A 27,942-nucleotide genomic window follows, 5' to 3' on the forward strand; every position below is an offset into this window, starting at 1 on the left:
TCAGACATTACTGGTTGACTGATGAGATGTAATTGAAATGACCATATCTCGTTTTATTCTCTTACGACGTTCTCTGATTCAGGTGAACCGTCGGGTGTGTCAACTTCTCGCCGATCTTCTATATGTGCGGAAACTTCGAGCTCTGCCACTTTTGAAAAGTGAGTCCTGGAAATGACGTGATCGACCTTATTATGTAGCGTCATAGCTCTGCAGTTGGTTTCTGCATTGTACATATAATGTCGGTTTGCACGATTGACGTGTCATTTCGTAGCGCGCTGATGACAACTAGTCTCCGACGGTCTTATGACGACATCCATCCCAACGTGTCCTGAGCCGGACTGACCGACTCTCGTTCCGGGTTAGTGGAGACCAAACACTAATACCATGGTTCTCTGTTCGACAGATAACCACGCGTCGGCACCACTCGGCACAGAAGCACTGCTGTAGCTTCACTCGTCTCGCCACCGCTCGACCACTCCAGGTAATTAATCCCCCGCGGTGACGTGACGTGGTCTGTTTAACTGATCTCGCTCACAGTGATGACAGCTTTTGTGTCCTAGTGGCTCTGAGGACTCTCTCCCAACGTCCTGAGCGGTGTCACAGCGCCGTGAACCTCCCTGGCGGTATCCGTCGGATGACCCGTGACCCGTCTGCCTCCAGGAGTTCCAGAGGTGGCGGCGGGGCCGATCCCAGGCCGCACAGTGCACGGCTCACCCCCGCGGGACCGGACGTGACGAGAACAAACTAGCAGGTAAGACAGTGACACCACTGTGAGTCGACTCAGTATCATTGTGCTGTTTGCGTCAGCTCAGCTGGTTTTACCGCTACCGAGCTGTCATTCGTGTCGCTCAAATGTATGTTCTCCGAGTGCTCTTACCATGATGATTTTACAGTCTCGTTCGTATGAACACGATGATTATACTTATAATGTTCTGATGGAAATTTCCCCTTTCACCGTTTCGGGCGCTGAATATACAAAGCTGACCGATTTGTCACTTCATTTTCAGACGAGCTGACTGGACTGGGGGCACCATGGTTCCCGTTTTATATGGATGAAGATTTAAATGGTGAGAACTCTTGTTTTTTTGTGCTATTTTTATTCCCGCCTGATATGATGATTCATTGTCTCGTTCGTATGAACCACAACGATTACAACTATCACAAACTGATAATTCAATCACTCCGACTCTACTCGTGCTTTTACTTTCGTTCGATTAATAGGGACGCCCTCTTTCAGGATCTTGCCTCGCAACTTGGCCTACGGAGTACTGCAACATGTCGACTTTGGTCGACTCGTGGGATCGTCATGCTGCAGCTGCCCGCAACCATCTCATCATACGTTGCCAAGTAAGCTAAATATGTAATCCTCGTTTACTTTATGAGCATGACGTGGTTCACATTGACATTTCGATGTTCGTTACGGCGAAATCTCCGTTTTGCGTGTGATAAGGTTTTCAATTTGATTATATTTGTGCGTGTCGGATACATCCATTGGCGTTTGGAATGGTTGTGCCGCCCGCGCCACAGAAGTCAGCGGCCGGCCCGTGCACTGGGCCGGCAGTGTTATGTCTGTGGCAGACCATGGCACGGCCTGTCGGGCGCGGCTCGGGTCCGCCGTTCTGGTGGTCCCGGACCGTGTCCTGGCTGTGCCGGCCCCGAGAGTAGGACCGCCCCGCGCACGAGGCGGCCCTTAGTTAGCGGGCGCACAGCTGAAATGGTGCGGGTAGGTCGCCGCACTGAGAAGCGACCGCGGCGTGCTACCGTTGTCTGACCGGCATGATTTCCGTTTTCAGCTGACGGAGCCGTAGCCACAAGCCTGGTGAAATTTCTGCCTCCGCTGTTGGACTTGCCTGCGGTCTCTTCGGGGTGATAAGGGCGGTGTTTCACGGGACGCTGCTACCACGCTGCTCTCAAATTGCGCGAGCTGACGTCACACTTGTGGTAGTGTTGGAGCAATGGGCCTGTTGATGTTTCCATGGAAACCCAATTTGACACGTGTAAAAGCAGCGTGCTGCTATCACCGGTGAAACAGGGCCAAGGTGAGCCCCGCTTTCAGCGATGCGTACCGCTGTCGCGATGTCAGCGTAACTTGCACTCTAGCTTTTCGGACCCGTTGTATGGTAACATGTTCGATATACAGTAGTGCAACACCAACCTGGGAACTACTGAACATGGTCGGGCTGTTACGGTCATGTTCCAACATTCCCATACAGCTGTCTATCAACAATCTTTTGTATCGCTTCGCTCAGTTTTTTTTCCTTTAAGTACCCACTGTAATGTTGCCATCAAATACATTTCTTTTGTTTTTCTAATGAAGCGAGGGACTGGCAGTGCGATATATGAAAGAATGCTATGTCTTACCCACTCCCACTTTTCCAGGTCAGGAATCGCCGGACATCAATAGAATCGTTCAGCGAACATCGCATGGGCACTGGGCAGGCCGCGCTGCAGGGTAAGTCCGACATTACTATCGCGGCACTGTGCCCTGTTTTTCGCATATAGGATAGATTTTTCATAGTAAGCACAATGTTTTTAGTCACGGGCGATTCGTGTATTATTTGGGAATGCGTAATGTTATGCTGGAATCCATGTGTCCGGCGTTGTTCAGACATGGCGGCCGGACGGCGCTGCCGGCCGCCGCGTCTGTACTGGCGCCCACAGTGTCCGGCGGGACTATCCTGGCGCGGCAGTTCCGCCGCCGTCAGAACCAACACCGCCCACACGCCCCGGCTCCACCCGCTAACCCTGCGTCCGTCTGGTCTTATCTATCCATCCGCCGTCTACTACCAAAGCAGCCCATTCTGTACCCTCCGGCCAACAATTAATGGGCGCCGATGACCACTGTAGTCCGGGCGCCCAAAAATCCCAATCCATCATCATCCGGCCAACAATTAGCGCTCATGGCTGAAGACTGGCTCTCAGTTTGTGTTCTGTTATAAAAACGCAATTGGTAATGATGATCTTGTAAATCTAAAAATCTTTTTTTCATTTCAGGAGTCGTCAGCAAGTCGCAAATGTGCCGACGTCATCATGCGGATACGCCAGGTAATTATGTGTGTTTGATTCGGTCATGTCTGTTTAAACCGTGTTGGTAGCGCAGACTAGCTCCAGCGGGGCGGCGCCGTGGCCCCGCTGGCGTTCCCTTTCTGCGAACAGCAACCCGGCCGAACCGCTATCCCGGGGCTCTCGTTCGTAGTGCTTCCGGGACGAAGTTTGTCTACAGAACCTTTGTATATTTATTCAGTATGCATTGCATAGTCTATTAGGAATTTTTTCATTTGGTTTTGTTGCAAGTGTGGTTATAACAATTTCCATTTTTATATCTTTGTTTATATATTGACAATATTTTTTTTCTTTTTCTCAGATCGGATGGCGGCTGCTGAGTAACATTGCAGACGGGACCGAAGCACCATTAGCCACTGACTAAAAGGTGAGCTCACTGTGGCCTACGTGGATGCCGTGCCCCGTATTTTCCCTAAACTTGACAATTCTTATGATGACAACACCCAGCTCGCTTCCAGCTACGGCGATGCAGAAAAGTTTCCCTGTTAGCCTGAGAATACTTTTGGACTCCCGTTAAACCGGTGCTTATGCCACTTGTGCTAACAGCACCATATGTTTTCAGATGCCTCGAGTGGGGCTCCGGGCGTACCCCGTACCAGCGCATGAAATCAACGTGAGTAGTGGCAGCTGGATTTTGGCCATATTGCCTGAACTCTTGCTCAGTTGGTATAAGCGCAGACTAGCTCCAGCAGACCGTCGTCTTGGGTCTGCGGGCGTTCCCTACCTGCGAACAATAAAACGCAAACCGCTATCCTGGTGGTCATCTCGCTGATACCGGTCGGGACGAAGTTTGCGAACAGTTTGCTTAATAATAGGCTGTGCATTTTACGGACTTACTTGTTTTTCATGATACTAAGTAATGCTTGAAATGCGTGATATCTTTTTTGGGCTCCATTGCGTCCAATGGGTTGTGTTGTTTTGCTCTCATGTACCGTTTGCTGACGCCCTCTCGTCCGTCAGGTTCGGTTCCCTTCTGGACGATCACGGCAGTGGACGGTTAGGTAGCGGAAACCCGCAGTCGAGCTGACAAGGAGCAACACCGATTGGTAAGCTTCCGGAGCGACCAGGCATGATCTATTTTGTGGTATTCTCATTGTAGCCTCGTCCATATCTGATAAGCTCGTCCCGCTGCGGTCCTCCGTACGAAAGTTTCATTTACATCTTCTATACTGCATGATGCTAACTATTCCTTCGTGGAGGCCCTCGCACGGCCGTTGATCTATTTGTATTCGTACTGTCTGACTGTTCGGGTTAGACCTGCCTCCTGGACTTTCGCCGGTATAGTCGCTAACGGCTGGGTTCTTCTCGCAGGTGTCTGAAGTGAGCGATCAGAGAAATCACGCAAACTGAGACCCGGGCGTCCGGCTGTGACAGCCCCTGTAAGTACGCGACGATTGCATTTGTCTGTTATTTGTGTTTCTTATCTATGTTACTCTGCTAGTGAAGTGCCGTCGTCACGAATGATGCTACTATCCGCTGTCTAGGCCCTCGCACGGCCGATGCTGTTCGCAGTATTCGTACTGTCTGACTGTGCTTCAGTGACGGCGCGACTGCCGTGCCCTCCCTCCGGCCCTGACCTCTCCCCGTCCATTCGGCAGGTGATGAAGGGGCGCTGTTCTTCTCCAGCTTCTGCGCGTGCCACCCTGATGGATGATGACTCAGGTAAGTGCTCGAAGGTTTCTGGAGAGTTCGTTTTATTTGGTAAATGAGATTTATGATGACAACACCCAGCTCGCTTCCAGCTACGGCGATGCAGAAAAGTTTCCCTGTTAGCCTGACGTTCCGCACCATTGCTTGCTAACTCGACGTGTCATGGATGAAGGTCTGACGTACTCTGCCTTTTCCGTCAGGAAGATCGCCGACCATCGGAGAGGGGCTTCGGCTACACCTACAACGGCGCAGCACGACGGCCTACAAACGCCCAACGGCACCCTCAGCTCAGCCGCGGCGGCCAGTAGGTGAGTGCCCCCCCCCCCCCCCGGCGACTATGTGGAACATCAGTCATTTATAGCGCCTAAAAACTGCACCCAGCCGCGCAGACTAGCTCCAGCGGGGCGACGCCGTGGCCCCGCTGGCGTTCCCTACCTGCGAACAGTAACCCGGCCGAACCGCTATACCGCTGCTCGTCACTTGTGTACGAATTGTCGGTACGAAGTTTGTCTACACTAATATAAATAATTGTTTTAAATTATTTAGCCATATCCTACGCGCTGTTGATATTGTTTACGTTGTAAGCTCAAAATATTGCGAGATGATTTCGAGAAACAGCTCATTCTAGTTCTTGTCGAATTTAATTCCTTGAAATCGAACGCAGCATCATCTTCATCTTCATCTTCATCTTCATCTTCGTGTTATCGGGGCAAGAGGCACGATGTCCTGTAGGGCCCGTTCTCGCCGATTTCCATAACTTCACTTAGTACTCAGTCTGTTACAGGAGTGGAGTACCAGATCGACTCCCAGTGTGCATCCAGCCTGTTCTTAAAGACGTTGACTGAGGGCGAATGTACAATTTCTGCTGGAAGCCCGTTCCAATCGTTAATACACCGCACAGAAAATGAATTCAGTCTGGCACGGCAGGTTGCACGAGGCTTCCGTAGTTTAAGTGTGTGACCCCGAGTTCGCCTTTCAGGATTCGTTGCCAGAAGCTCTGAAGGATCAGTATCAACGTGGCCGTGCAGCATCTTGTATGCGTGAATCATATCCATGCGTCTACGCCGATAGTACAGTGACGGGAGCTTCAGTCTCTTCAGCCTTTCAGGATATGGAAGGTGGCGGATGCTCACCACTAACCGGGTGGCTCTTCTTTGAACCCTTTCGACTGCCTTCTGATCAGCTCTATTGAACGGACCCCAAACAAGACTGCTGAACTCCAGGTGAGGCCGCACGAGAGATTTGAAAAGAAGAGGCAGGGTAAATTCATCTAAAAAGGCGAAGGACCGGCGGATGACCGCAAGAACTTGAGACGCTTTGAAGACCGCCGTAGACGCTTGCTGTCGAAACTTCAAGATTGAGTCGACCTGCACACCCAGGTCTCTCTCGACTGACGTGTTTGTCAGTCTGTCCGACCCCATTTGAAATGAGTGGTGGTCCTTGGTTGCACCAACATGAAGCACTTTGCACTTATTCTCGTTAAATGGCAGCTGCCAAGTTCTAGACCATTCCACGAGGGCGTTCAGGTCTGCCTGCAATGTCCGCACATCATGTTCAGAAGAGATGCCTGAGAACAGCTTTGTGTCATCTGCGAACATTCGCACATTTGAAGTGACAGCATCTGGCAAGTCATTGACATAGAGCAAGAAGAGCAATGGGCCCAACACTGAGCCTTGGGGCACACCACTGCGCACAGGGACCAAATCTGACAGGTTTCCATATAGGGACACTTGCTGCATTCTGTCTTCCAGGAATGATTCAATCCAAGACAACACTCGGTCACCAATACCATAGCAGCGCAGCTTGCCTATCAGTCTCTTGTGTGGGACGGAGTCGAACGCCTTTCGGAAGTCAAGGTAAATCACTTCGACCTCCGTCTTGTCCTCCAACAGGCGGCTCCATGAGTCTATAGAGTCAAGCAGTTGCGTATCACAAGATCGCTTCGGCCGGAAGCCATGTTGGTCCTTGGACAGCAGGTCATTTGACAGCAAATGGTCCATTAAACAATCACGAATGAGTGACTCGAGAATCTTACAGGGAACAGATGTGAGGCTGACAGGTCTATAGTTTCTTGGGTCTTCCTTTTCACCTTTCTTAAAGATTGGTATGACTTTACCGTGCTTCCAGTCTGCAGGAATAGACCCAGTTTCAAGCGATTTTCGGAACAGTAAGGTCAAGGGAAGGGAGAGAGGACCACTCAATTCCCTTAAAACGCGGGGGTGAATGTCATCAGCTCCTGGGGCACTATTGGGGTTCAGTGCTTTAAGCTTTTGCTTCACTGTGAAAAGGTTGACTGGTATATCGATCAGCGGCGGCCCTGTGTAACGGTTTGCTAGTTGTGGCACGACATCCGTTTTTTCAATAGTGAATGCGCCTGAGAAGACGTCATTCAGGAGCGAGGCCTTCTCTTTTTCCTCGCTAACAAGCTGGCCCTGGTCGTTTCTTAGATCACCAATACTTGATTTAACTTTACGGCGGCTGTTCACATATTTCCAAAAAGCCTTCGGGTTTTCTTTCATGTTTGCTGATATCTTAGCTTCAAAATCTTTCCTTAACTGGCGAGTCAATGTCCTAAGCTTATTTCTGCAAATCTTATATCTGCTATAGTCGATGGGGTCTTGCGTTCTCATGTACACTGACCACAGTACCTTCTTCTTCTTCTTGAGGTTTAGTGAACGGCTATTCATGTAAACGTTCTTTTTAGACTTGACGTTTCTTGCTTTGGGTATGCACTCACTCATCAGCGATTCAAGTTTGCTCCTAAACCACTTGTAACCCGCGTCTACACTCATGGTTGACAAACAGCTCCAGTCAACTGCATGTAGTTTTACACGCAAGGCCGTGAAGTCAGCGCGGTGAAAATTCCATTTCAAGCCGGCAGAGGGACATTTTTTGTTGTAACAGGCAATGTCGCATTTCAGTAGCACATGATCACTCCTTCCTAATCCAGGACAATATTTGATCTTTGTTATCATATTCTCATCATTTGTAAACACCAAATCCAGTATACTAGGCCTACAACCCTCTCTAAATCTGGTAGGCTTGGTGACATGCTGGAACAGGAATGCATCCTGAACGGCAGACAAAAACTTGTTGGCAAAATGTGCTTCAGATGCGCTGCAAAAGTTGTTTTCCCAGTCAATCTGAGAAATGTTAAAATCCCCAACAATGAGCAGGTGAGTGTGCTTGAGAGAAATCGCATTTTGGAGTAAGCAAGACAAATCATCAACACTTCGATGGGGGTCGCCTGAGGGGCTGCGATAAATGCAGCCGGCAAGTAGCACGTCATTGTTTTCCAAGCACAATTGTACCCAAAGTTGCTCTTTAAATCTTGAATCTGGAAAATGTACGTTGGAAACTTTCAGTCGATGATGAATATAGATGCATATGCCTCGAATGCCAAGGTAATTGGTATCATCAAAGTTGGTGTGCACTTCATAACCAGGCACAGAGAACAAGACAAGGGGCACTGACGACATCCGCACCTTCGGTAGCGCTTCAGTGATGAAAATGATATCGGGATCTTCACCACAAATAGTCATGCACAAATCATCCCTCTTGTTCAACAATTGGTCCGCATTTGTGTACCAAATACGTAGGCACCGAGTGCCCTCAGAGGCATACTTCACGGGCAGTCACGCTTGCTGAGGTTCTGGAGGACAGCCATCAGACACCGGAACATCCAGAGATAACACACGGGAGGTATCGTTACGTGCTGATGCATCAGCTGGAACCAAGTCATGGGTTTCAGCCGACGACCGGACGACTGGCAAGGTAATGGATCTGGCACTGTCCCTTGCACTATCGAACCTCCGACCGGCTTGGGCATGTGAAACTGGCCTGTCATTGGAAATGATTCTCCCGTTGCGGATTACAAGGCTTTGTTCACCGGCTGCCCTGCGAGAGCGGAGCTCATCTCTCAACTTCCTAGAAGCCTCGCGCTCCACCTTAGTTTGGTCGGGGGAGAGGTATATGTTTCCCCATCGCACTGAATGGCGGAGCTGCGGGGCCATTTTCAGCAGTTCGTGCTTTATGTCCTCGTTCTCCAGCGTTACCACGAGCAGTCTGGGCTTGTCAGGGTTAGCCTTGCCGACCCGAAAGGATCTAGCCACGCTAACTCGTAGTCGAAAGGTTTCCTTGACCATCTCCAAAAATTGGTTGATGTCTTCCTGGGATCTCTGCTCCAAAGTTCCAGCCCTCGGCTCCGGGAGGTTGTGCAGGATGATGTTCTTTTTTCGCTTGTCTTTGTCGAAAAAATCGTCAACGACTTTGGCTATACTTGGGACGTCGTTTGGAGGTGTGGCAGAGAGTGGCAAGGCTGACAGCTTAGCGGACACTTCACTAATAACTTCGGAGCACGAACCTCTCACTATTTCTGCATAGGTACTTTCCTGTGACTTTTTCTCGCTTATGCATCCTTCAATCAGCTTCATTCGATCACCTGCGGCTTTTTCTTGTTGTTTTAGGATAGCAGTGTTTTCCAGAATAGCCTGGTGCATTTCCTTCATCTGGCTCTCTACACTCGAGAATTGCGCATCCATCTTCTTTTCAATTGACACTTTTCCCTGCACAAGATTGCGGAAATCCTGCACGTGATCTTCACATTCCTCGCACAGCCAAAGGAGACCAAATCGAGTAATCGCTTTGTACGCCTCCTCCTCCAGGCCCTGGCAAGCTGGATGGTACCAGGTCATGCATATTTGGCATCTGATTGAACCAAAAACGTCGTTCGAAACCGATTTTCCGCAAGGCTTGCCCTCGGATCCATTACAAATAACATTGCCCGTGACCTTTGGCACGCTTTTACTAGAGGGCAAGGCACCGGCTTTTTTGCCCTTTCTGTTCCTCTTACGCTTGTTCGCTACAACCCACTCTTCAAAGAATGGATCAAATCCTTCAATGAGTGAGGATGTCTCAGAATCTTCGCCAACAGAGTCGTTCATAATTCAGCTAATGGTATCTTGAAAACGAACAACTACTCTATTTAGCTGCACGAGCCTTCCTACGAAAATCAAGGGCACTTTGCCCTACTTTTACTGTTTTTTTTTTTAAACAAAGACTAGAAAAAATCAACTTTTAGATGTAAGAATAAAGACTCATCTTATACTTATATGACACAAAAGTATGTTCCATAACATCTACGTTAAATTAGGAACATGCCAATATATAATACATTAATGAAAACAAGCTATTATCGGCTAAAATCCAAGTTTTCTAGAGCACAGCAAAACACGTCTGCACACTTCAAGAACCCATCAAAGATCAATGCATGATTGCATTCTAACGACCGGTAATCTTCCACAGGCTTTATCTGGATGGCGTCTGCAACTCCTCACGCCGGTCGGTGCAGCTGTCCGCGCTGCCGTCCCAGGTCAGTATCGGAGCGAGCACGGGCCGACCGGCGCGGCCTTTGCCCCGTCCCATCCCTGGCCATGGATGTGGACGGCTTTCCCTTGTCGCGAACAGAAAACGTGCGGACCTCTAGCCTGGCACTTTGTTATGCGTACGAGTGTCTGAAAGAGGTCTGTATACACGTATGATTTTTTTATGTACTCATTTACACATTCCTGACAAGTTACACCAGACCGCTGTTTTTCTTAAATTGCTGTTTTCGTTTTCTCAGGATTTTTCGAAATGCGAAGCTCGAGGACATGAAACTTCTACCGAATTTAAAGGTGCGTAAGGCTTGCGTAAGGCCTATTATATAATCCTGATTTTAAGAGCATTTGCGCCGGTGATTTTGCGCTGACAGAATTGAAGGATTGTTTTATTGGTAACATTGGCTCACATATTGCGTTATGATGACAACACCCAGCTCGCTTCCAGCTACGGCGATGCAGAAAAGCTTCCCTGTTAGCCTGACGGTCGGTGGCCGGCCGGGTGTGCCGGTCCGGTGACGCTGGCTCTGACCGCGGTACCGTCTCCCCACAGGACGTGGTCCGGTGGCGGCCGTCGGCCCGAGTCCCTCTCCCGACACGGTGAGTGGCCAGCGGCCGCCCGGCAGGCAGTGGCGCCGTCCCGCAGACCAGCTCCACATGAACCGTACCGGTGGCTTTTGTGGCGTTTTATCTGCGTACAACAGACCGTCGATCTATCCTGCTCCGCCGCTGCCCCGGCGCCGGAGCTCGGAAATGTCTACGGACAATCCATTACCCTAAATGACTTTAGCCTCAGTCGTAACGATAAGCCGGCTTACGGCTATGGCATTTATCAAAACGGTCTTTTTAAAAATGTTATGTATTTAGCATAGAGAAACAAAGAATCTCTGATACCTCGCCCAATGTATCTCCGGAAGCTTTAGCAAATCAGTATCCTAGCAAGTCAGTCTCCCTTCAATCGAACCTAAAGGGCAAGTGCTGTCAAGCTGCCAACATTTTGCTGCTCACACACCGGTATTTATTGCGATGTTTTTCTTCCAGGCCCCAGGAGCGGCCGCACTATTGGCCGTTGTGCATTCGCGGATGCTCTTGGCAGGCGCCATGGAAATTGAAAGGTAAGCAGGCAGCTGCAGCAAACTTTTTCTGGAATGGTTTATCTGCAGTGTACTAAGACGGAACAGTATATTCCAACGTTTGCGAAAATATATGCATGAGGACGTGTACTCGTATCTCCCAGCTGTCAGTGATAATTTCTGAACTATAAATACGAAGGACAATATAATGTTGGGCCTGGACCTTTGTTAAAATATCACGACGATAAGTTGGGTGATTCTGTTTCGTTTTTCCGATGAATCAACGTTATCATATTCATTCACTTCATCAGCTGATGACAACACCCAGCTCGCTTCCAGCTACGGCGATGCAGAAAAGTTTCCCTGTTAGCCTGACGGCCGGTGGCCGGCCGGGTGTGTCTGTCCGGTGACGCTGGCTCTGACCGCGGTACCGTCTCCCCACAGGACGTGGTCCGGTGGCGGCTGTCGGCCAGAGTCCCTCTCCCGACACGGTGAGTGGCCAGCGGCCGTCCCGGCAGGCAGTGGCGCCGTCCCGCAGACCAGCTCCACATGAACCGTACCGGTGGCTTTTGTGGCGTTTTATCTGCGTACAGTAGACCGTCGATCTATCCTGCTCCGCCGCCGCTGCCCCGGCGCCGGAGCTCGGAAATGTCTACGGACATCCATTACCGTAAACGGCTACGGTCTTGGTTGTGATGGTACGCCGGTTTTCGGCCACCGATTTTGACTAACTATACTCAGCGTATCTACCCAAACCAGTCGGGGATTTTTTGCACCATTGAATTAAAATAATCTTTGATAGTAATGTCCCAGGTGTCAGCTCCGCGGAAAGCCCTGTTGCAAGCTAGTGTCATTTCGTTCGAATCTAGAGAGCAAGATTCTAGTCGACTTTAATTCTGCTGTTCACACACTTTCGTTCATCTTAGTTTTATTACCTTTCCAGGCTCTACGAAATCGCGCCAGACTCATTATTTCTGTGAAGTGGACTGACTCCGTCTTCTGCAGGTAAGGAGCGTCAGTATCTTGCTCGGTTTAAGTTTTTTTTTTGTAGATGGTTGAACGAATAATCTATTACTACCTATTAACCCTCGCCCGCACATGCCATTTTCCCATCCTAGAACGCACATGGGGGGGGGGGGGTTGCCACCCCCCCCCCCGCGCCATTTCGTTCCTGTTGGAGATAGAGCTTAGCAGTAAAGACCAAAAAGATTCTTTGGGAAGAGACGAATCCAATGATACCCAGTTTTACCTTATCAGGTCAGTCATTGACCTTCCAGGTCAGGTCAAACTAAAAAATGTTGCTGTTTTGGGTCACCGTGGGATATCAAGTGCGCTGCTTATCAAATACCGATGACGATGCTGTTTTCTGGTGCCAAGCCAGCTAGAACCTCTTTGTCACACTATCCGACCAGAATTTTGCTGCTGAGGTCATTTCAGGTCAAGTTAGGTCAAGGTCAATTATATGTGTTTGTATGTCTGTGTGTGTCTGTGTGTATACTGATGTGTGCACCGATTGTTTTTGGGTCCATATCACATGAAATCATGATCTGAGAAGCTTTTACCAAAAATGCAGTCAAAAAACTTCACAAGAAGTAAATTCAGCTTGCCTAAAACGCAATTATCTTAGATGACCTAGGTTGACCTTGACCCTGACCTTGACCCCTGTACATCGTCGAACAACATGTTCCATGATAGGTGGGAGGTAAGACTGGCAAAAAAGGCCGAAATCAGGGTGTAAAAAGCTCACAAAGCCCATGGCAAACGCAAGATGTTGAGAATTGGCCATTTGGGTCATGACATGACCTGAAAAACAAGGTCATATCTCCGAAACCAAAAATCACAGAAACTTGAAATTTTCAGTGGACATCAAGAAAGGATAGACGAGCAGCTATACGAAAAATCAGCCCTCTAGCTCTAAAAATGTTGAGTGCAGAGCAGAAAGACTGCCTGGGGGGGGGGGGTGGCAACCCCCCCCCATGTGCGGGCGAGGGTTAAATGGAATTTATCAACGATTCGCCAAAGTAACCTGACCCTCATTTTCTTCCTTTGCCCATGAAAATTAACCGTGGGTTCGCATTGGTCGTTTTTTTGCGTGGATTTCTATGCAAAAGAATTCCTCACGAAAGCAGCCGTTCGCGATGCCCGAACGGCTGTTTTCGTGAGGAATTCCTCGGTATGGAAATTCCACGCGAAAAACGGCCTGGCCGAACCCAAGCTTAACCATCAAAGTAAAATAGTTATGGGTCATGGTTGTTACCTTGAATATCGATTCCACTTGCCTATGTGCCTTTAAGACACGTTTTTTTTCTACCTATGAATTAACGTAATCATATTCACTCACTTTATCTGATGACAACACCCAGCTCGCTTCCAGCTACGGCGATGCAGAAAAGTTTCCCTGTTAGCCTGACGGTCGGTGGCCGGCCGGGTGTGCCGGTCCGGTGACGCTGGCTCTGACCGCGGTACCGTCTCCCCACAGGACGTGGTCCGGTGGCGGCTGTCGGCCAGAGTCCCTCTCCCGACACGGTGAGTGGCCAGCGGCCGCCCGGCAAGCAGTGGCGCCGTCCCGCAGACCAGCTCCACATGAACCGTACCGGTGGCTTTTGTGGCGTTTTATCTGCGTACAGTAGACCGTCGATCTATCCTGCTCCGCCGCCGCTGCCCCGGCGCCGGAGCTCGGAAATGTCTACGGACAATGCATTACCGCTAACGGCTACGGTCTTGGTTGTGATGGTACGCCGGTTTTCGGCCACCGATTTTGACTAACTATACTCAGCGTATCTACCCAAAGCAGTCGGGGATTTTTGGCACCATTGAATTATCTTTGATAGTAATGTTAAATGTCGCAGGTGTCAGCTCCGCGGAAAGCCCTATATGCAAGCTAGTGTCATTTCGTTCGAATCTAGAGAGCAAGATTCTAGTCGTCTGCTGCTGCTCACACACTTCCATTAATCGTAGTTTTATTACCTTTCCAGGCTCTACGAATGGCGCCGGAATCATTTTTTTTTTTCTGTGAAGTAGCCTGACTTCTTCTACAGGTAAGGAGCATCAGTATCTTGTTCGGTTAAAGTTTTTTTTTGTAGATGGTTGAATGAATAATAACTACCTATTAAATGGAATTTATCAACGATTCGTCAAAGTAACCTGACCCTCATTTTCTTCCCTTTGCCCATGAAAATTATCCGTGTGTTCGGATTGGCCGTTTTTTTTGCGTGGATTTCTTTACCAAAGAATTCCTCGCGAAAACAGCCGTTCGCGATGTCCGACGGGCAAGCCTGTTTCGCGATGCCCGAACGGCTGTTTTCGTGAGAAATTCCTCGGCGTGGAAATTCCACGCGAAAAACGGCCTGGCCGAACCCAAGCTTAAACCATCAAAGTAAAATAGCTTTGGGCCATGATTGTTACCTTGAATATCGATGCCACTTGCCTATGTGCTTTTAAGGCGCGTTTTTTCTTTTCTACCTATGAAGTATGAATTAACGTAATCATATTCATTCACTTCATCTGATGACAACACCCAGCTCGCTTCCAGCTACGGCGATGCAGAAAAGTTTCCCTGTTAGCCTGACGGTCGGTGGCCGGCCGGGTGTGTCTGTCTGGTGACGCTGGCTCTGACCGCGGTACCGTCTCCCCACAGGACGTGGTCCGGTGGCGGCTGTCGGCCAGAGTCCCTCTCCCGACACGGTGAGTGGCCAGCGGCCGCCCGGCAAGCAGTGGCGCCGTCCCGCAGACCAGCTCCACATGAACCGTACCGGTGGCTTTTGTGGCGTTTTATCTGCGTACAGTAGACCGTCGATCTATCCTGCTCCGCCGCCGCTGCCCCGGCGCCGGAGCTCGGAAATGTCTACGGACAATGCATTACCGCTAACGGCTACGGTCTTGGTTGTGATGGTACGCCGGTTTTCGGCCACCGATTTTGACTAACTATACTCAGCGTATCTACCCAAAGCAGTCGGGGATTTTTGGCACCATTGAATTATCTTTGATAGTAATGTTAAATGTCGCAGGTGTCAGCTCCGCGGAAAGCCCTATATGCAAGCTAGTGTCATTTCGTTCGAATCTAGAGAGCAAGATTCTAGTCGTCTGCTGCTCACACACTTCCATTAATCGTAGTTTTATTACCTTTCCAGGCTCTACGAATGGCGCCGGAATCATTTTTTTTTCTGTGAAGTAGCCTGACTTCTTCTACAGGTAAGGAGCATCAGTATCTTGTTCGGTTAAAGTTTTTTTTTGTAGATGGTTGAATGAATAATAACTACCTATTAAATGGAATTTATCAACGATTCGTCAAAGTAACCTGACCCTCATTTTCTTCCCTTTGCCCATGAAAATTATCCGTGTGTTCGGATTGGCCGTTTTTTTTGCGTGGATTTCTTTACCAAAGAATTCCTCGCGAAAACAGCCGTTCGCGATGTCCGACGGGCAAGCCTGTTTCGCGATGCCCGAACGGCTGTTTTCGTGAGAAATTCCTCGGCGTGGAAATTCCACGCGAAAAACGGCCTGGCCGAACCCAAGCTTAAACCATCAAAGTAAAATAGCTTTGGGCCATGATTGTTACCTTGAATATCGATGCCACTTGCCTATGTGCTTTTAAGGCGCGTTTTTTCTTTTCTACCTATGAAGTATGAATTAACGTAATCATATTCACTCACTTTATCTGATGACAACACCCAGCTCGCTTCCAGCTACGGCGATGCAGAAAAGTTTCCCTGTTAGCCTGACGGCCGGTGGCCGGCCGGGTGTGTCTGTCCGGTGACGCTGGCTCTGACCGCGGTACCGTCTCCCCACAGGACGTGGTCCGGTGGCGGCTGTCGGCCAGAGTCCCTCTCCCGACACGGTGAGTGGCCAGCGGCCGTCCCGGCAGGCAGTGGCGCCGTCCCGCAGACCAGCTCCACATGAACCGTACCGGTGGCTTTTGTGGCGTTTTATCTGCGTACAGCAGACCGTCGATCTATCCTGCTCCGCCGCTGCCCCGGCGCCGGAGCTCGGAAATGTCTACGGACAAAACATCACCGTTCCCATGTGTAGTTCTTGGTTATGTTCATTCGAAGCCTTCAGAAGTTGCTCGAAGAAGCCTTCAGATGTTCATTCGAACATGCTCTCCCATTTTTACGCAAAACAGCTGCTTCTAAGATTCCTGTTTGTTGACTGTTGTTCTTACCCTCAGGTTTGACGGAGGTACCCAGCTTTCACGAAGCCGGTGCATTCACGGCAGTAACATTTACCTGGTAAGCACCTGAATATATTCTTTTCGCGTTTTTGTGAGTCTTGCTGTCAGTTTTCCGTGAAGACTCGAGTCTGTCTCTGTCACTGAATTCACGTGTCGCGAACTTTGCCCCGACCCGGTGATGCTATGGCTGCGGTCGGCTTTCCCATGTCGCGAACAGAGACTGGACAAACCTCAGTATCGACTGTCGGTGAACACGCCGACTGCCGGACGAAGTTTGTGCACATTCCGTCTGTTCTGTCAACTATGATGTTCTATAATTCATTTGTGCGTATCGAACAGCAACTTCCTGAAGGCTACGCTGCGGAGTGCTTAGCGTTACAGCAACCCGTCTTCTTTTTCAGGCTACGCGGCGGCAGACTGGTGGGATCGCCGTAGAATGACTGTCGGCCACGTTGACGAGGTGAGAACGGACACCATGTGTAAAGAGTGATTTCTAGTTCATGATGATAACACCCAGCTCGCTTCTAGCTACGGCGATGCAGAAAAGTTTCCCTGTTAGCCTGACATATTCGTCGGTATTTTCCCCTGTAGTGTATTCTCCGACCATGTGCTGACGCTTACCGCCCTGTGCCTTCAGGTTCCCGGTCGTCGCGTCGCTCTGTGGAGCGGGGTCAGAAGAACGATATGGCGGACGTTCACCTGCGATTGGCGGTCCGCGGCAAAACGAGTGGTGAGTGAGCTGCCCTTTTGGTGCGCGCTGTCACAGTCGGACGCCGATTCACAAGTCAGGAACTTCCCGGCAACTGCGCAGATCAGCTCCAGCGGAGCGTTTCCATGGCTCCGCTGGCGTTCCCTACCTGCGAACATTACTACTGTCGAACCGCTATACCGCCCCGGCTTTTGATGTCGTGTCGGTACGACGTTTGCCTACAAGTTATGAAAAAAAAAACTTAAGTTGATATTAGTGTATAGAAAAGTCTCAGCGGGATTTTGCTAACCATAAAATGTCCATAGATGTTTGAATTATCGTGGATAATTGCCGGATATATTTATGGCGTCCCAGTCCGCCGCCGTTCATATTATTATTGAGCTTTTTAGCTGGACGTGATGTGTTCAACCGTCTGTGTATGGCTGGCACTGTGCGGCTCTGCCTACCGGGCCGGGGACGGTGTGGCGCCTGCCGTGCGGGCCGGCCTACCAGGCCAGGGGCCACCTCCGAGTGCCCGGCGGCGACGCCCGGGTCGAGGCGGGCGTGAGCACGGGCGGTGCGCGTCCAGTGGTCGTCTGGGTGCGCTCGCGTGTGGTGGGAGGCGGTGTCACTCCGGGGATCTACGTGCGGTGGTAACAAGGCTTTGTTTCGTTTCAGTGAACGGTGGGACAGCTAATGAGGCAACTCGACTCTGGATGCTTGCAGATCGTCTTTCGTGGTGAGTTGAACTCGTAGAGTCCTTAAGGACATGAAAATGCTACGGGTAAGTTGCCCCCTGTAAAGTAAGGGGGCTCCAGAAATTGCCACTAGACACCGAGGTGCCTGAGGCGTGTTAAGTTATGGGTGTAAGCACGGAAGTCATCACTAGACGATCCCTTGACTTCAGCTTCCCCTAGATCAAGGACGGAAGGCGCGTATGGTGGGAATCTTCTATGTATATCTGTTGTATGATGTTCTTAGGTAGTTTCGCCACGGTTTTGCCGAGATATGCTTGTGAGGAAAAGTTACGTTTAATTATAATGGTCTGTTATATGTGCGCTCACTCTGCCCTGTATTCAGTCTTGGAGCGGGGATTCTGCGCAAAGGACTGTTCTGACTGTGGCCATTTTAGTGGTTCCTGAAAGGTGTGGGGTAGCTCAGCGCCATCTATGATCGGTTTTTGTCCCTAGGGAAACTGATTGCAAGGATTGGGGCCGACGTTGCTGCCGTTCTGCTTGACGTTTTCCAGTCTCTTCTGTCTACTAGCAACGCCTAATGGTACGTAAGTCCATATCACAAGAGGGTGTTTCTTGTCTTTCCTGATGACACCTATAATGGCAAGGGTGGCCGCTGCCCGCCGCCTGGTCACGCCCCCACGTCCGCTCTAGGGGTCACTGATGGGCACTCGATGCCCCGCCGCTCACCCCTGGGAAGGTCTGAGACGAGGCACGCCCGCCAGGGTGGCGGGATGCCCTAGCAGGGCACCGTCCTAGCCGGGACGGGTGGATGAACAGAAAAGGACCCTGGCCGGCGGGCGCCTAGGACGCGCTGGGGCGCCCTCTCAGTGGCGCCGGGCGCCGAGGCGATGTCCGCCGGCTCTGGTTGGAAGCGTCTGCGTGCGGCCGCTGCGAGTGCGATGAGCGGGGCGCCGGTCGGCGTAACTCAATTCAGACTACCCTGGGGGCGTGGCGTGGGCGGCGGGCGGACGGCGGGACCCCGTGTGCCGCGATTATGAGAGCTGACTGGCGTGTGACTGTGCTTGTCCCGGCCGCACCGCCGCAGTGTTTGACGACTGGTCTGTCCGTCAGGCTAACGGCGGCCCCTGGATGACATCGCGGCGCCCTCGGACCAGGACGGCAGCGGAGAGCTTGAGGTGAGACATCTGCAGTTCCTGATAAGGAAGACAGTTCCAGTATGTGTTGGTACCTGTTTCGCGTGTACTTTTGCAACGTTACCACTTAATTACTGTTCTGTGTTGTCTTTTTCAACTTTAATGCCACAGAGGATGCAGCTCCGTCAATACTTTCCGTTAATAGTAAGTTGCACCGCACCTTTATTTTATAAACTGGCTTAGTATACCTGTGTATTCTTCGAAAGGTTAAAAACATTTAATTGCGATCCATTGATGTCGATTGAGGTTTTTTTTAGTCCGTCACAGCGTTCCGAAATTGTATTTTGGATTGGTTGTCTGAAGGGAAATTCCTCTCCAAAGAGGAGAATGAGTAGGATATTGGTACTTCCAAGGACACAAATATTCACATCTCCGGAGTTTATACAAGTTGTTTCAATGTTAGTGGTTGATTTTTCTTATCGATAAACTGTAATGTATTGACATTGATCAATGCCGTTGACGCCGGAGGTATACACTATGCAGGGCTTTATTGATTGGCAAAGTTAGGTTGATGTGCAATTGTCCTATCCTGATGACACCTACAATGGCAAGGGTGGCCGCTGCCCGCCGCCTGGTCACGCCCCCACGTCCGCTCTAGGGGTCACTGAAGGGCACTCGATGCCCCGCCGCTCACCCCTGGGAAGGTCTGAGACGAGGCACGCCCGCCAGGGTGGCGGGATGCCCTAGCAGGGCACCGTCCTAGCCGGGACGGGTGGATGAACAGAAAAGGACCCTGGCCGGCGGGCGCCTAGGACGCGCTGGGGCGCCCTCTCAGTGGCGCCGGGCGCCGAGGCGATGCCCGCCGGCTCTGGTTGGAAGCGTCTGCGTGCGGCCGCTGCGAGTGCGATGAGCGGGGCGCCGGTCGGCGTAACTCAATTCAGACTACCCTGGGGGCGTGGCGTGGGCGGCGGGCGGACGGCGGGACCCGGTGTGCCGCGATTATGAGAGCTGACTGGCGTGTGACTGTGCTTGTCCCGGCCGCACCGCCGCAGTGTTTGACGACTGGTCTGTCGGTCAGGCTGACGGCGGCCCCTGGATGACATCGCGGCGCCCTCGGACCAGGACGGCAGCGGAGCGCTTGAGGTGAGACATCTGCAGTTCCTGATAAGGAAGACAGTTTCAGTGTATGTGTTGGTATCTGTTTCGCGTGAACTTTTGCAACGTTACCACTATTTAAATTTTCGTCCTGTGTAGTCCTTTTCAACTGTAATGCCACAGAGGTTGCAGCTCCGTCAATACTTCCCGTTAGTTTTATTTAAAAAAAGATGCACCGCACATTTATTTTGGATTAAATAAAAAAAAAATTGAAGACTGCGCATTTCAAAATTCAGTACCAGAATGTCCAGCAGTTCACTAATTGAGCTAGTTTATATCGTTCGGTGCTGAAAAACAAACCGCAGCGCCAAATTGAACTTCGACGATCGGTTTTGCACGGTCTTGCACCGTTTTCTTAGAAGCTGGATTGGTATACCTGTGTGTTCTTCAAGAGGTCAAAAACATTTTTATGCGATCGGTTGATGTCGACTGAGGTTTTTTTTTTTAGTCCGTCACAGCATTCCAAAATTGTATTTTGGATTAGTTGTCTGAAGGGGAATTCCTCTCCAAAGAGGGCAATGAGTAGGATAATGGTACTTCCAAGGACACAAATATTCAAGGCTCCGGAGTTTATACAAGTTGTTTCAATGTTAGTGGTTGATTTTTCTTATCGATAAACTGTAATGTATTGACATTGATCAATGCCGTTGACGCCGGAGGTATACACTATGCATGGCTTTATTGATTGGCAAAGTTAGGTTGATGTACAATTGTCCTATCCTGATGACACCTATAATGGCAAGGGTGGCCGCTGCCCGCCGCCTGGTCACGCCCCCACGTCCGCTCTAGGGGTCACTGACGGGCACTCGATGCCCCGCCGCTCACCCCTGGGAAGGTCTGAGACGAGGCACGCCCGCCAGGGTGGCGGGATGCCCTAGCAGGGCACCGTCCTAGCCGGGACGGGTGGATGAACAGAAAAGGACCCTGGCCGGCGGGCGCCTAGGACGCGCTGGGGCGCCCTCTCAGTGGCGCCGGGCGCCGAGGCGATGCCCGCCGGCTCTGGTTGGAAGCGTCTGCGTGCGGCCGCTGCGAGTGCGATGAGCGGGGCGCCGGTCGGCGTAACTCAATTCAGACTACCCTGGGGGCGTGGCGTGGGCGGCGGGCGGACGGCGGGACCCCGTGTGCCGCGATTATGAGAGCTGACTGGCGTGTGACGGCGCCCATCCCTGCCGCACCGCCGCAGTGTTTGACGGGTGGACTGTCCGCCAGGTGCCGCTCTGCAGTGCTCCGGATTGAAGCATGCGGCCTGGCGGCGGCCGATCGGCACAGAGGTCGGGTAAGGTAACTGCATTCACCAACTGTATCAGAGCGTGGAGAGAAGTGGCAGTCGTCAGCTTCGATTCAGTCTAATAAAAGTTTTTTGTTTTAAATATGTCAAAAGTATTGAAGTTGCTGTTTTTGCTTCAGAAATTATAGATTAACTTTCCCATGGCTTTATTTTGTAGAAGTGACCATATGTAGCGGGAAAATATATGGATTTACTACGATATAACACTGTCAACAGTGTGTATTTTCAGAAAATAAACACCCAATCGATCGAGTATGTTTGTGTGGTGCCTGACCAGAGACGAGATGTGGGGTTTTTGGTTCGCGAAGGAATGCGGAAAGGAGTGCCGTCACCCCGGACTAGCGGGGGCGAGGGTTGGTAACCTTAGTGCTCCATGGCCTTGTGAATAATAAGGCGCCGCAGGCGACGGCGGGCAGCCGCTGCGCATCGCACTGTCATGGGCCAGAAACTTCAACGAAAGGAACCGAACATATATTTATTGACACTGGACATATAAATATGCTACGAGTGATACGCTGGAGGGGGGGGGGGGGGGAAGCGGTGACCGGGAAACACTAGGACGATTATGTGTATCAGCGGGCGCAGTAGCTGCGCTCCGGTCGGTGGCGGCGCTGCGCGTGAACGCCGGCCGCCTCACTGGTACTGCTGCTGCTCGGCGGCCTCGCGCTGGGCCCGCTCGGCCTCTGCGATCGCCCGCAGCCGGGCGTGCTCCTGGCCGATGCGCGCCTGCTCGGCCACGATCTGTGCCGAGCGGGTGAAGAAGTTCTCACGCGCGGCCGCCACCGCAGCCGACTCCTGCGGACCGGGAGGACAGACGCTCGTTTTAATGGGGCATTCACGTGCGGTGGGGGGGGGGGGGGGGGGCATGGCGAAATCCGCTTGAGGGGCGTATTTTTTTGCGCAATAGAGGGGATGGTGGACTTTCATGTAACGGTAATCACAGGATAAACAAGTGACTTGTTTGTGAACGAATTCCTTCCGCACGTATTCCCTGCACTTGTAAGCTGGTCATTTTAATGAATCATCTTCGTAACTTGACCGGCTTTGCAAGCTTCGCCACGGCGCATGTGATGCTTTGGATTAATTGGAAAGGAGCGCCGTCGCATTGTTTCGACGACTTGGCCGGATTGTGGGATTTATGTCCCCAACCAGGGTTTGCGATACGCCCACACAAGACGCCTGTATCCGGCTCAGTCGGCGGAGAGGGGGCCGTCATGGCGCAGCTGTCCGCCGGGATGGACGGACGGCCGGCCGGTACCGTCCGGGGGCCGGATTAGACACACTGCGTGCGTTGCCGGTCGATGGACACTCCAGCGAGTGGTAAAAGTGGGCATGTCGCAAAACCTCCGAGGTGTCTCAGCTCGGCCATTGTCCGTGTGGAGGCACCGGCGGGGTCGTGGGCCGCGTCCGACTTTTTACGGTCCCGGGTGGCCGGAGAAGGTTCGTGAGCGGCTCTGGCGACGCTGACCTCCGACGGCCGTCAAGGTCAGGATAAGCCGAGGATCCCGCTCTCCCTCGCTCCCCGCTCTCCCTTTGAGGCGCGGCCGAGCGGCGGCGGACTCACCCTGGGCGCCTGCGGCACCGGTCCCTGCACGTTGGGATGGAAGCCGTTCTGGTCGGCCGTGTAGTCGACCTTGACGACGCGCTTCAGCGGGTCCAGGTACTCGTAGGTGCCGACCACCACGCCGTCCGTGCCGCGGCTCTCGCTGGGGAAGTGGACGGGTGCGTCAGTACGGGTCAGTTTGAGATAAAAATGGTGTCATACGGGCATCGTAATGGACTGACAATCTCAAGTCGCATGGCTAACTGATCTACCCCACCGGTGACCACAGCTACTTCGGTATGCTCCTTGCTGGAGCGGCTGTTCCCAGTTTCATTGTACTGTGATACGGGACCGCGGTTCGCGGGACTGTGTGCGTTCCAGTGGCGGGCGGCGCCAACTGACCTGTGGGTGCGGTCCACGTGGTTGGGGTAGCGGCCGGCCTGGTAGGTGAACTGGTACGGCTGCGGCGGTCCCACCGGCTCCTCGTAAGGCTGCGGGTGCTCGTGATGCGCCTCGTGGCTGTGCTCCAGGCCGTCCAGCAGCTCGGGCCGCGCCACCGCCGCGCCCACCACACACTGAAACACGCAGAGCATGATGTCATACGGAAGTCACCTGAGCCGCATCAGTCGGTGGGTGGTTAATTTCATACATCAGTCGGGGAAACTATGGTAAAATCTGCTATTTTTAGCAGTCTGCTATTTTTAGCAGAAATCTGCTAAAAATGGGTACGCATGTGACATCATCGTACCCAAATATAGCAGATTTGGGTACGTACGGCCCCATACAGAAGCAGATCTGCACCTTAATTGAAGCAAATGCGCATCAAATGCCTGGCAGATTCATGATAAGAATAGTGCTGAGAATGTCCTCTGATATTTTTGTTCAGATCCGACTATTTTTAAATAATGAATTTGAAAATAGTCGGATCTGAACAAAAATAGCAGAGATCACACTCAGCACTATTCTCATCATGAATCTGCCAGGCATTTGATGCGCATTTGCTTCAATTAGGGTGCAGATCTGCTTTTGTATGGGGCCGTACCCAAATCTGCTATATTTGGGTACGATGACGTCACATGCGTACCCATTTTTAGCAGATTTCTGCTAAAAATAGCAGACTGCTAAAAATAGCAGATTTTACCATAGTTTCCCCGACTGACATGGGGTCCAGTAGCGGCGGAACACCTTCAATTAAGGGGGGGGGAGCACTGCCGACTTTTGGTCCCATTCTTTCCATGCAACGCCCATAGGGCTAATGTTAAAATGCCAAAATCAAAGGGGGCACGGTGCCCCGGTGCCCTCCCCGTTCCGCCGCCTATGATGGGGTCGTGCTGTCGACACAGCCTGTCATTGGTATGCCTTCTACCTGCCATTCGGCTAAGTGGTGCTGATTTATAATACGACGTAGTAAACTGGTCGGCTACAGCCTTTAGTCATCACTCATCTGTCTTTGAATTCGGTATCCTGTTTCGTGATTAGGTGACGTCACCAATAAGCTCGGAATCCTGTGCACATCTCATTAATTGATGGCTCGATCCCTGTTGGATGACGTGAAGGTACGCTGTCCGTATTCCACGCCATTTCGAGGAGTTCTGCGGTCAGCGAGCTGGCTTCAACGGAACAGCGAAGTTGATTGCCTACTTGGCGCGTCGGTGGTGCCGTGCCGATGTGGTCGCCGTCTTTTCCAGGTGAAAGTAAGCATTGCGTTCCTAGCTCCGCCCCGCCTTGGCCTGCATCTTGGGGGCCGCTGTGCCAATGCTTCGTTATATGTAGGTGTCATTGATCCTGGCTACCTGATCGAGATAGCGGTCCACTAGGCAGGTGGTAGCTATTACCTAGGTCTGGTTCGTTGGATAGTTATACCTAACTAAGTTATTTTTTTAACTAAGTTATTTTTACCTAACTAAGTACCATATTGACAATCTGTAACGAACGCGGAAAGTTATACGGAATGTTACATGCGCCAGCGATGCAGTTTATTTCCGGATGATGAATGCTGGTGTTTCTCGTATGTCTGCTGCACTTAAATCCCTGCAGTCTGCTCGGCACCGGTAAACAGATTCCTGTGTTCGTATGCCGGTTCGCAGTGAGCGGAGTACGACAAGCAGTATTTGCGAAATATCTTCGGTATGCAGGCAAAATCGTCTGACTGTACAGGACCGGCTGATCCGTGATATGAAGGTAGAAAGAGTACGGCTGCTCGGCGACGCTGGGCCGTCTACATTATGTATTACGTCACGAACCTCGCGGCGCTCGTGAGTCGTGACGTACGGCACCACGCCTGTGTCATACCGTCCCGTGGTGATCATGGCCGGCCCCTGCAGAGGTGACGCGCGCGGCGGCCCCTGCAGAGGCGAGACTGGATGGCGAGCCACTCCCCCATGGGTTGACGGCGCTCGCGGACCGGCCGGCCATGACCGAGACAATGGACAGAGGGTGGACTGGACAAATGTTACTGGAAGGACGAAATATGGACAGAGCATACGGACGTTGGAATGGAACATATGGACTGTGAACATTGGACTGAAACGATGGGTGTTGGGATGGGACATTAGATATATGGGTAGTGGGCAGGAGACCGACCGAACGGGTGGTAGATTGGGGGGCGAGTGTGGTCTCCACACTCCGGTGTGCAGTAGACTGGACAGACAACTGCATGGACGGGCGGACATGACACTGCCCGGACGGACTGGCGAGCGGTGGGCGGTAAACTGGATGAACGGATTGACTATGAGTACTGGCGGAGAATGGCATTCGCAATGTGACAGTCATAGTCATCCACTCACGTTAGGTGGTGCCAACCCGTTGGGTTAATTCGAGCCTTCTTAGTTGATGCTCCTCAGTCCTCTCCGCTTGCTGCGGATTAAACATTTTAAAGTGGCATTGCATACCAAAATAACGAGCGACTCGGCATTTGGGGTTTTCATTGAGGTCCGCAGTTGGCCTGTAGTTGTCGGAAGAATTGTTTGCCCTTGCCGTTCCGCTCCTGGCGTTTGGCCGTGGGAAGAGGTCGGCCGGGTGACCGGGTCACGGTTGATAGGCGGTCGGCCGGGTCACGTTCGGTGGAAGGGCTGCCGCTCAGGGCCATGCAATAGAGGCCATGCTCGCTGGCACGTTCTCCGCCCGGCTCCATTCCGACCCCGTGGGACAAAGTGTGCTGCTGCCTGCTCGGGTCTGTTCCCACCTGCTCGGTTAGGGTGGGAAAACGGTCAGGACACGAGTCCGGCGATGAACAGATGCGAATTGGTAAATATCGTATGCTTGCTTGATTGGTGCGAACAAGGACGACGGCAAAGTCTTCCGCGTGCGCAGAATGGACCACACTGCCTTCCCCGGGCCCGTCGATCATTCACGAGGGTCACCAGTCCGCTCGTTATAACCTTGAGTAGGACCGGTCTTTGATGCCCCAGTTGATAAGACCTAATTACGGTGGGAACTGGGGAGCACAGACTGGATGACTCAATTATCGTGCTGTAGAAGGCATTTCTGGGTATTTTGGCCGACTGTAATTGGCTATATGTGAGCTGGCTGACGAACGATTTAAGCACACGAACATATGTCACAGTTGCGCGACGTCCAGAGGTAGACCGACTAGTAGCAACTAAACACCTTTCACTGGCTTTCACTTTTGCTATCAACGATGCTACTCTGAGGTCAGAGTCGGACAAAGCACAGCCCCGAGGCGTCACTGACGGTACGTGAGACTGTTGACTCTCGCAGGACCCGTCTCCCCGATGAGTACTTACCAGCAGGATGAACACCTTCATGTCGCGTCACTGGCTGTTCTCGGGAGAGACTGGCTGGCCTCCGGTGGCGCCGCCACCTTCAAGTACGGCCCGAGTGACGTCGGCGCCGCTCGGCGATTGGCTGATGACCTGGTCACGTGACCGGTACGGCCAGCCGAGCGACGGTGGGGCACCCGCAGACCGAGTGACGTCACTTCTCTACTCAGCTGACTGGGCCGGATGACGTCACTGTCACACTTCAGACGGGGACGGACGGATGACGTCATTGCTTTATACTACAGACGGGACAGGTGAAGTCACTGTAATACACTACATACGGGAAAGGATGACGTCATGGCCTCACTCACACTGCAGACTACGACGGATGACCTTACTGTAGTACACTACAGACGGAGCAGGTGACGTCACTGCTTTGTACTACAGACGGGACAGGTGTGAGTGAGCAGTGTGAGGTAAAGCAGTGACGTCACTGCTTTATACTACAGACGGGACAGGTGACGTCACTGTAATACACTAAATGCGGGAAGGGTGACGTCGTGGCCTCACTCAGGGAGCTGAGGCATACCCCTGACGTCACTCGAATGACGTTGCGTGCGATCCGTTAGCTTATGGTAAATCGCGTTTCGAACAGAGACCTTGAAGAACCTAGTACCAATTGAACAGAAGTTGAGTGCGAATACTGCTAGCGTGCGGATGGTGCTGGCGCCGCGGTGCTAGTGTTTTGCGATGACGTCATAGCGTAGCGTCAGAGGGAAGTTTGTTGATATTGCCATGGAAACCCAACGCGCCGACGCGCGCAACGCGCTGCAGCGCTCCGCCGTGAAACAGGGCCCAGATGGGGGCAGGTGACGTCATTGTTCTAATCCAGCGCTACAGACGGAGTAGCTGACACTACCGCTCTAGTATTGACGGGGATGCTAATACCAGTATAACGCCTTTTGGGGCGACTAACGGAGCGAGCGGGAGGGTGAGCCTTGCACGTGCGAAATTGCGGGGGGGTACCTCCAACTGAGTTGTGCAGTGTGCACGGCACCCTACTAACCGGTCTCTAGCGATGTGCCAAATTTGAGCACAATCGGCCCAGCCGTTCTCGAGATCTGGAAGCAACACCCTGCACGTGCGTACGTGCAAAATCGGTCCCAAATGACTTGTGCACGGCACCCTACTAACCGGTCCCTAACTGTGTACCAAATTTGAGCGCAATCGGTCCAGCCGTTCTCGAGATCTGGAATCGACCCCTGCACGTGCGCACGTGCAGCAGCACCCCAACTCTGGCACATGGATATGCAGTGCCTAGTGGGTGCCTACCTACATGCCAACTTTCAGCGCAATCGGCTAAGTAGTTACCGTGATATTG

The 27,942-nt window shown here is 51.8% G+C and overlaps 2 protein-coding genes and 1 non-coding gene across 9 annotated transcripts; 1 reads left to right on the forward strand and 2 right to left on the reverse strand.

The window, feature by feature from the left end:
• Positions 1-532: 532 nt before the first annotated feature.
• On the forward strand, positions 533-21,549 carry LOC122380906. Of its 7 annotated transcripts, XR_006256416.1 has the most exons (31): positions 533-751; positions 1,008-1,067; positions 1,238-1,347; positions 1,794-2,039; positions 2,380-2,452; positions 2,995-3,045; positions 3,365-3,430; positions 3,626-3,676; positions 4,024-4,109; positions 4,375-4,442; positions 4,662-4,725; positions 4,914-5,021; positions 10,018-10,084; positions 10,337-10,388; positions 10,645-10,691; positions 11,133-11,206; positions 11,609-11,655; positions 12,108-12,169; positions 13,644-13,690; positions 14,140-14,202; positions 14,802-14,848; positions 15,295-15,355; positions 15,955-16,001; positions 16,332-16,392; positions 16,736-16,794; positions 16,972-17,064; positions 17,701-17,761; positions 18,213-18,300; positions 18,831-18,895; positions 19,932-19,996; positions 21,218-21,549. XR_006256416.1 is itself a non-coding variant. In XM_043364511.1 (15 exons), the coding sequence occupies exons 7-14, from the start codon at positions 4,665-4,667 to the stop codon at positions 16,335-16,337; spliced, it is 462 nt and encodes a 153-aa protein (XP_043220446.1). In that variant the 5' UTR covers positions 2,079-2,452; positions 2,995-3,045; positions 3,365-3,430; positions 3,626-3,676; positions 4,024-4,109; positions 4,375-4,442; positions 4,662-4,664; the 3' UTR covers positions 16,338-16,392; positions 16,736-16,761. The 7 variants fall into 7 exon arrangements, 3 of the variants coding, with proteins under 3 accessions (XP_043220446.1, XP_043220448.1, XP_043220447.1); XR_006256415.1 differs by lacking the exons at positions 533-751; positions 1,008-1,067; positions 1,238-1,347; positions 10,337-10,388 and having other exon boundaries at positions 2,008-2,039; XM_043364511.1 differs by lacking the exons at positions 533-751; positions 1,008-1,067; positions 1,238-1,347; ... (11 more) ...; positions 19,932-19,996; positions 21,218-21,549 and having other exon boundaries at positions 2,079-2,452; positions 16,736-16,761.
• Positions 17,833-17,951, reverse strand: LOC122380942. The gene has a single exon (XR_006256428.1). It is a non-coding gene; the product is annotated as a U4atac minor spliceosomal RNA (small nuclear RNA).
• Positions 21,550-21,751: 202 nt separating the features above from the next.
• Positions 21,752-27,354, reverse strand: LOC122380904 (cuticle protein 6-like). Its single transcript, XM_043364510.1, has 4 exons — positions 26,586-27,354; positions 23,242-23,414; positions 22,861-23,002; positions 21,752-22,091 (listed from the first exon to the last, which is right to left on the reverse strand). The coding sequence occupies exons 1-4, from the start codon at positions 26,604-26,606 to the stop codon at positions 21,930-21,932; spliced, it is 498 nt and encodes a 165-aa protein (XP_043220445.1). The 5' UTR covers positions 26,607-27,354; the 3' UTR covers positions 21,752-21,929.
• Between the last annotated feature and the right edge of the window lie 588 nt (positions 27,355-27,942).

Source organism: Amphibalanus amphitrite, unplaced genomic scaffold (genome assembly GCF_019059575.1).
Source record: "Amphibalanus amphitrite isolate SeventyFive unplaced genomic scaffold, NRLGWU_Aamphi_draft 000109F_arrow, whole genome shotgun sequence".
In the NCBI taxonomy this organism is placed as follows: Eukaryota; Metazoa; Arthropoda; class Thecostraca; order Balanomorpha; family Balanidae; genus Amphibalanus; species Amphibalanus amphitrite.

Excerpts from the sequence above, each read along its gene's own strand:
- LOC122380906 (XM_043364511.1), top strand. The coding sequence starts at position 4,665 with ATGAAGGGGCGCTGTTCTTCTCCAGCTTCTGCGCGTGCCACCCTGATG. Across the intron at positions 4,726-4,913 it reads CCTGATGGATGATGACTCAG|GAAGATCGCCGACCATCGGA; the intron begins GTAAGTGCTCGA and ends CTTTTCCGTCAG. Across the intron at positions 5,022-10,017 it reads TCAGCCGCGGCGGCCAGTAG|GCTTTATCTGGATGGCGTCT; the intron begins GTGAGTGCCCCC and ends AATCTTCCACAG.
- LOC122380904 (XM_043364510.1), bottom strand. The coding sequence starts at position 26,606 with ATGAAGGTGTTCATCCTGCTG. Across the intron at positions 23,415-26,585 it reads TGAAGGTGTTCATCCTGCTG|TGTGTGGTGGGCGCGGCGGT; the intron begins GTAAGTACTCAT and ends TGCGTGTTTCAG. Across the intron at positions 23,003-23,241 it reads CACGTGGACCGCACCCACAG|CGAGAGCCGCGGCACGGACG; the intron begins GTCAGTTGGCGC and ends CCACTTCCCCAG.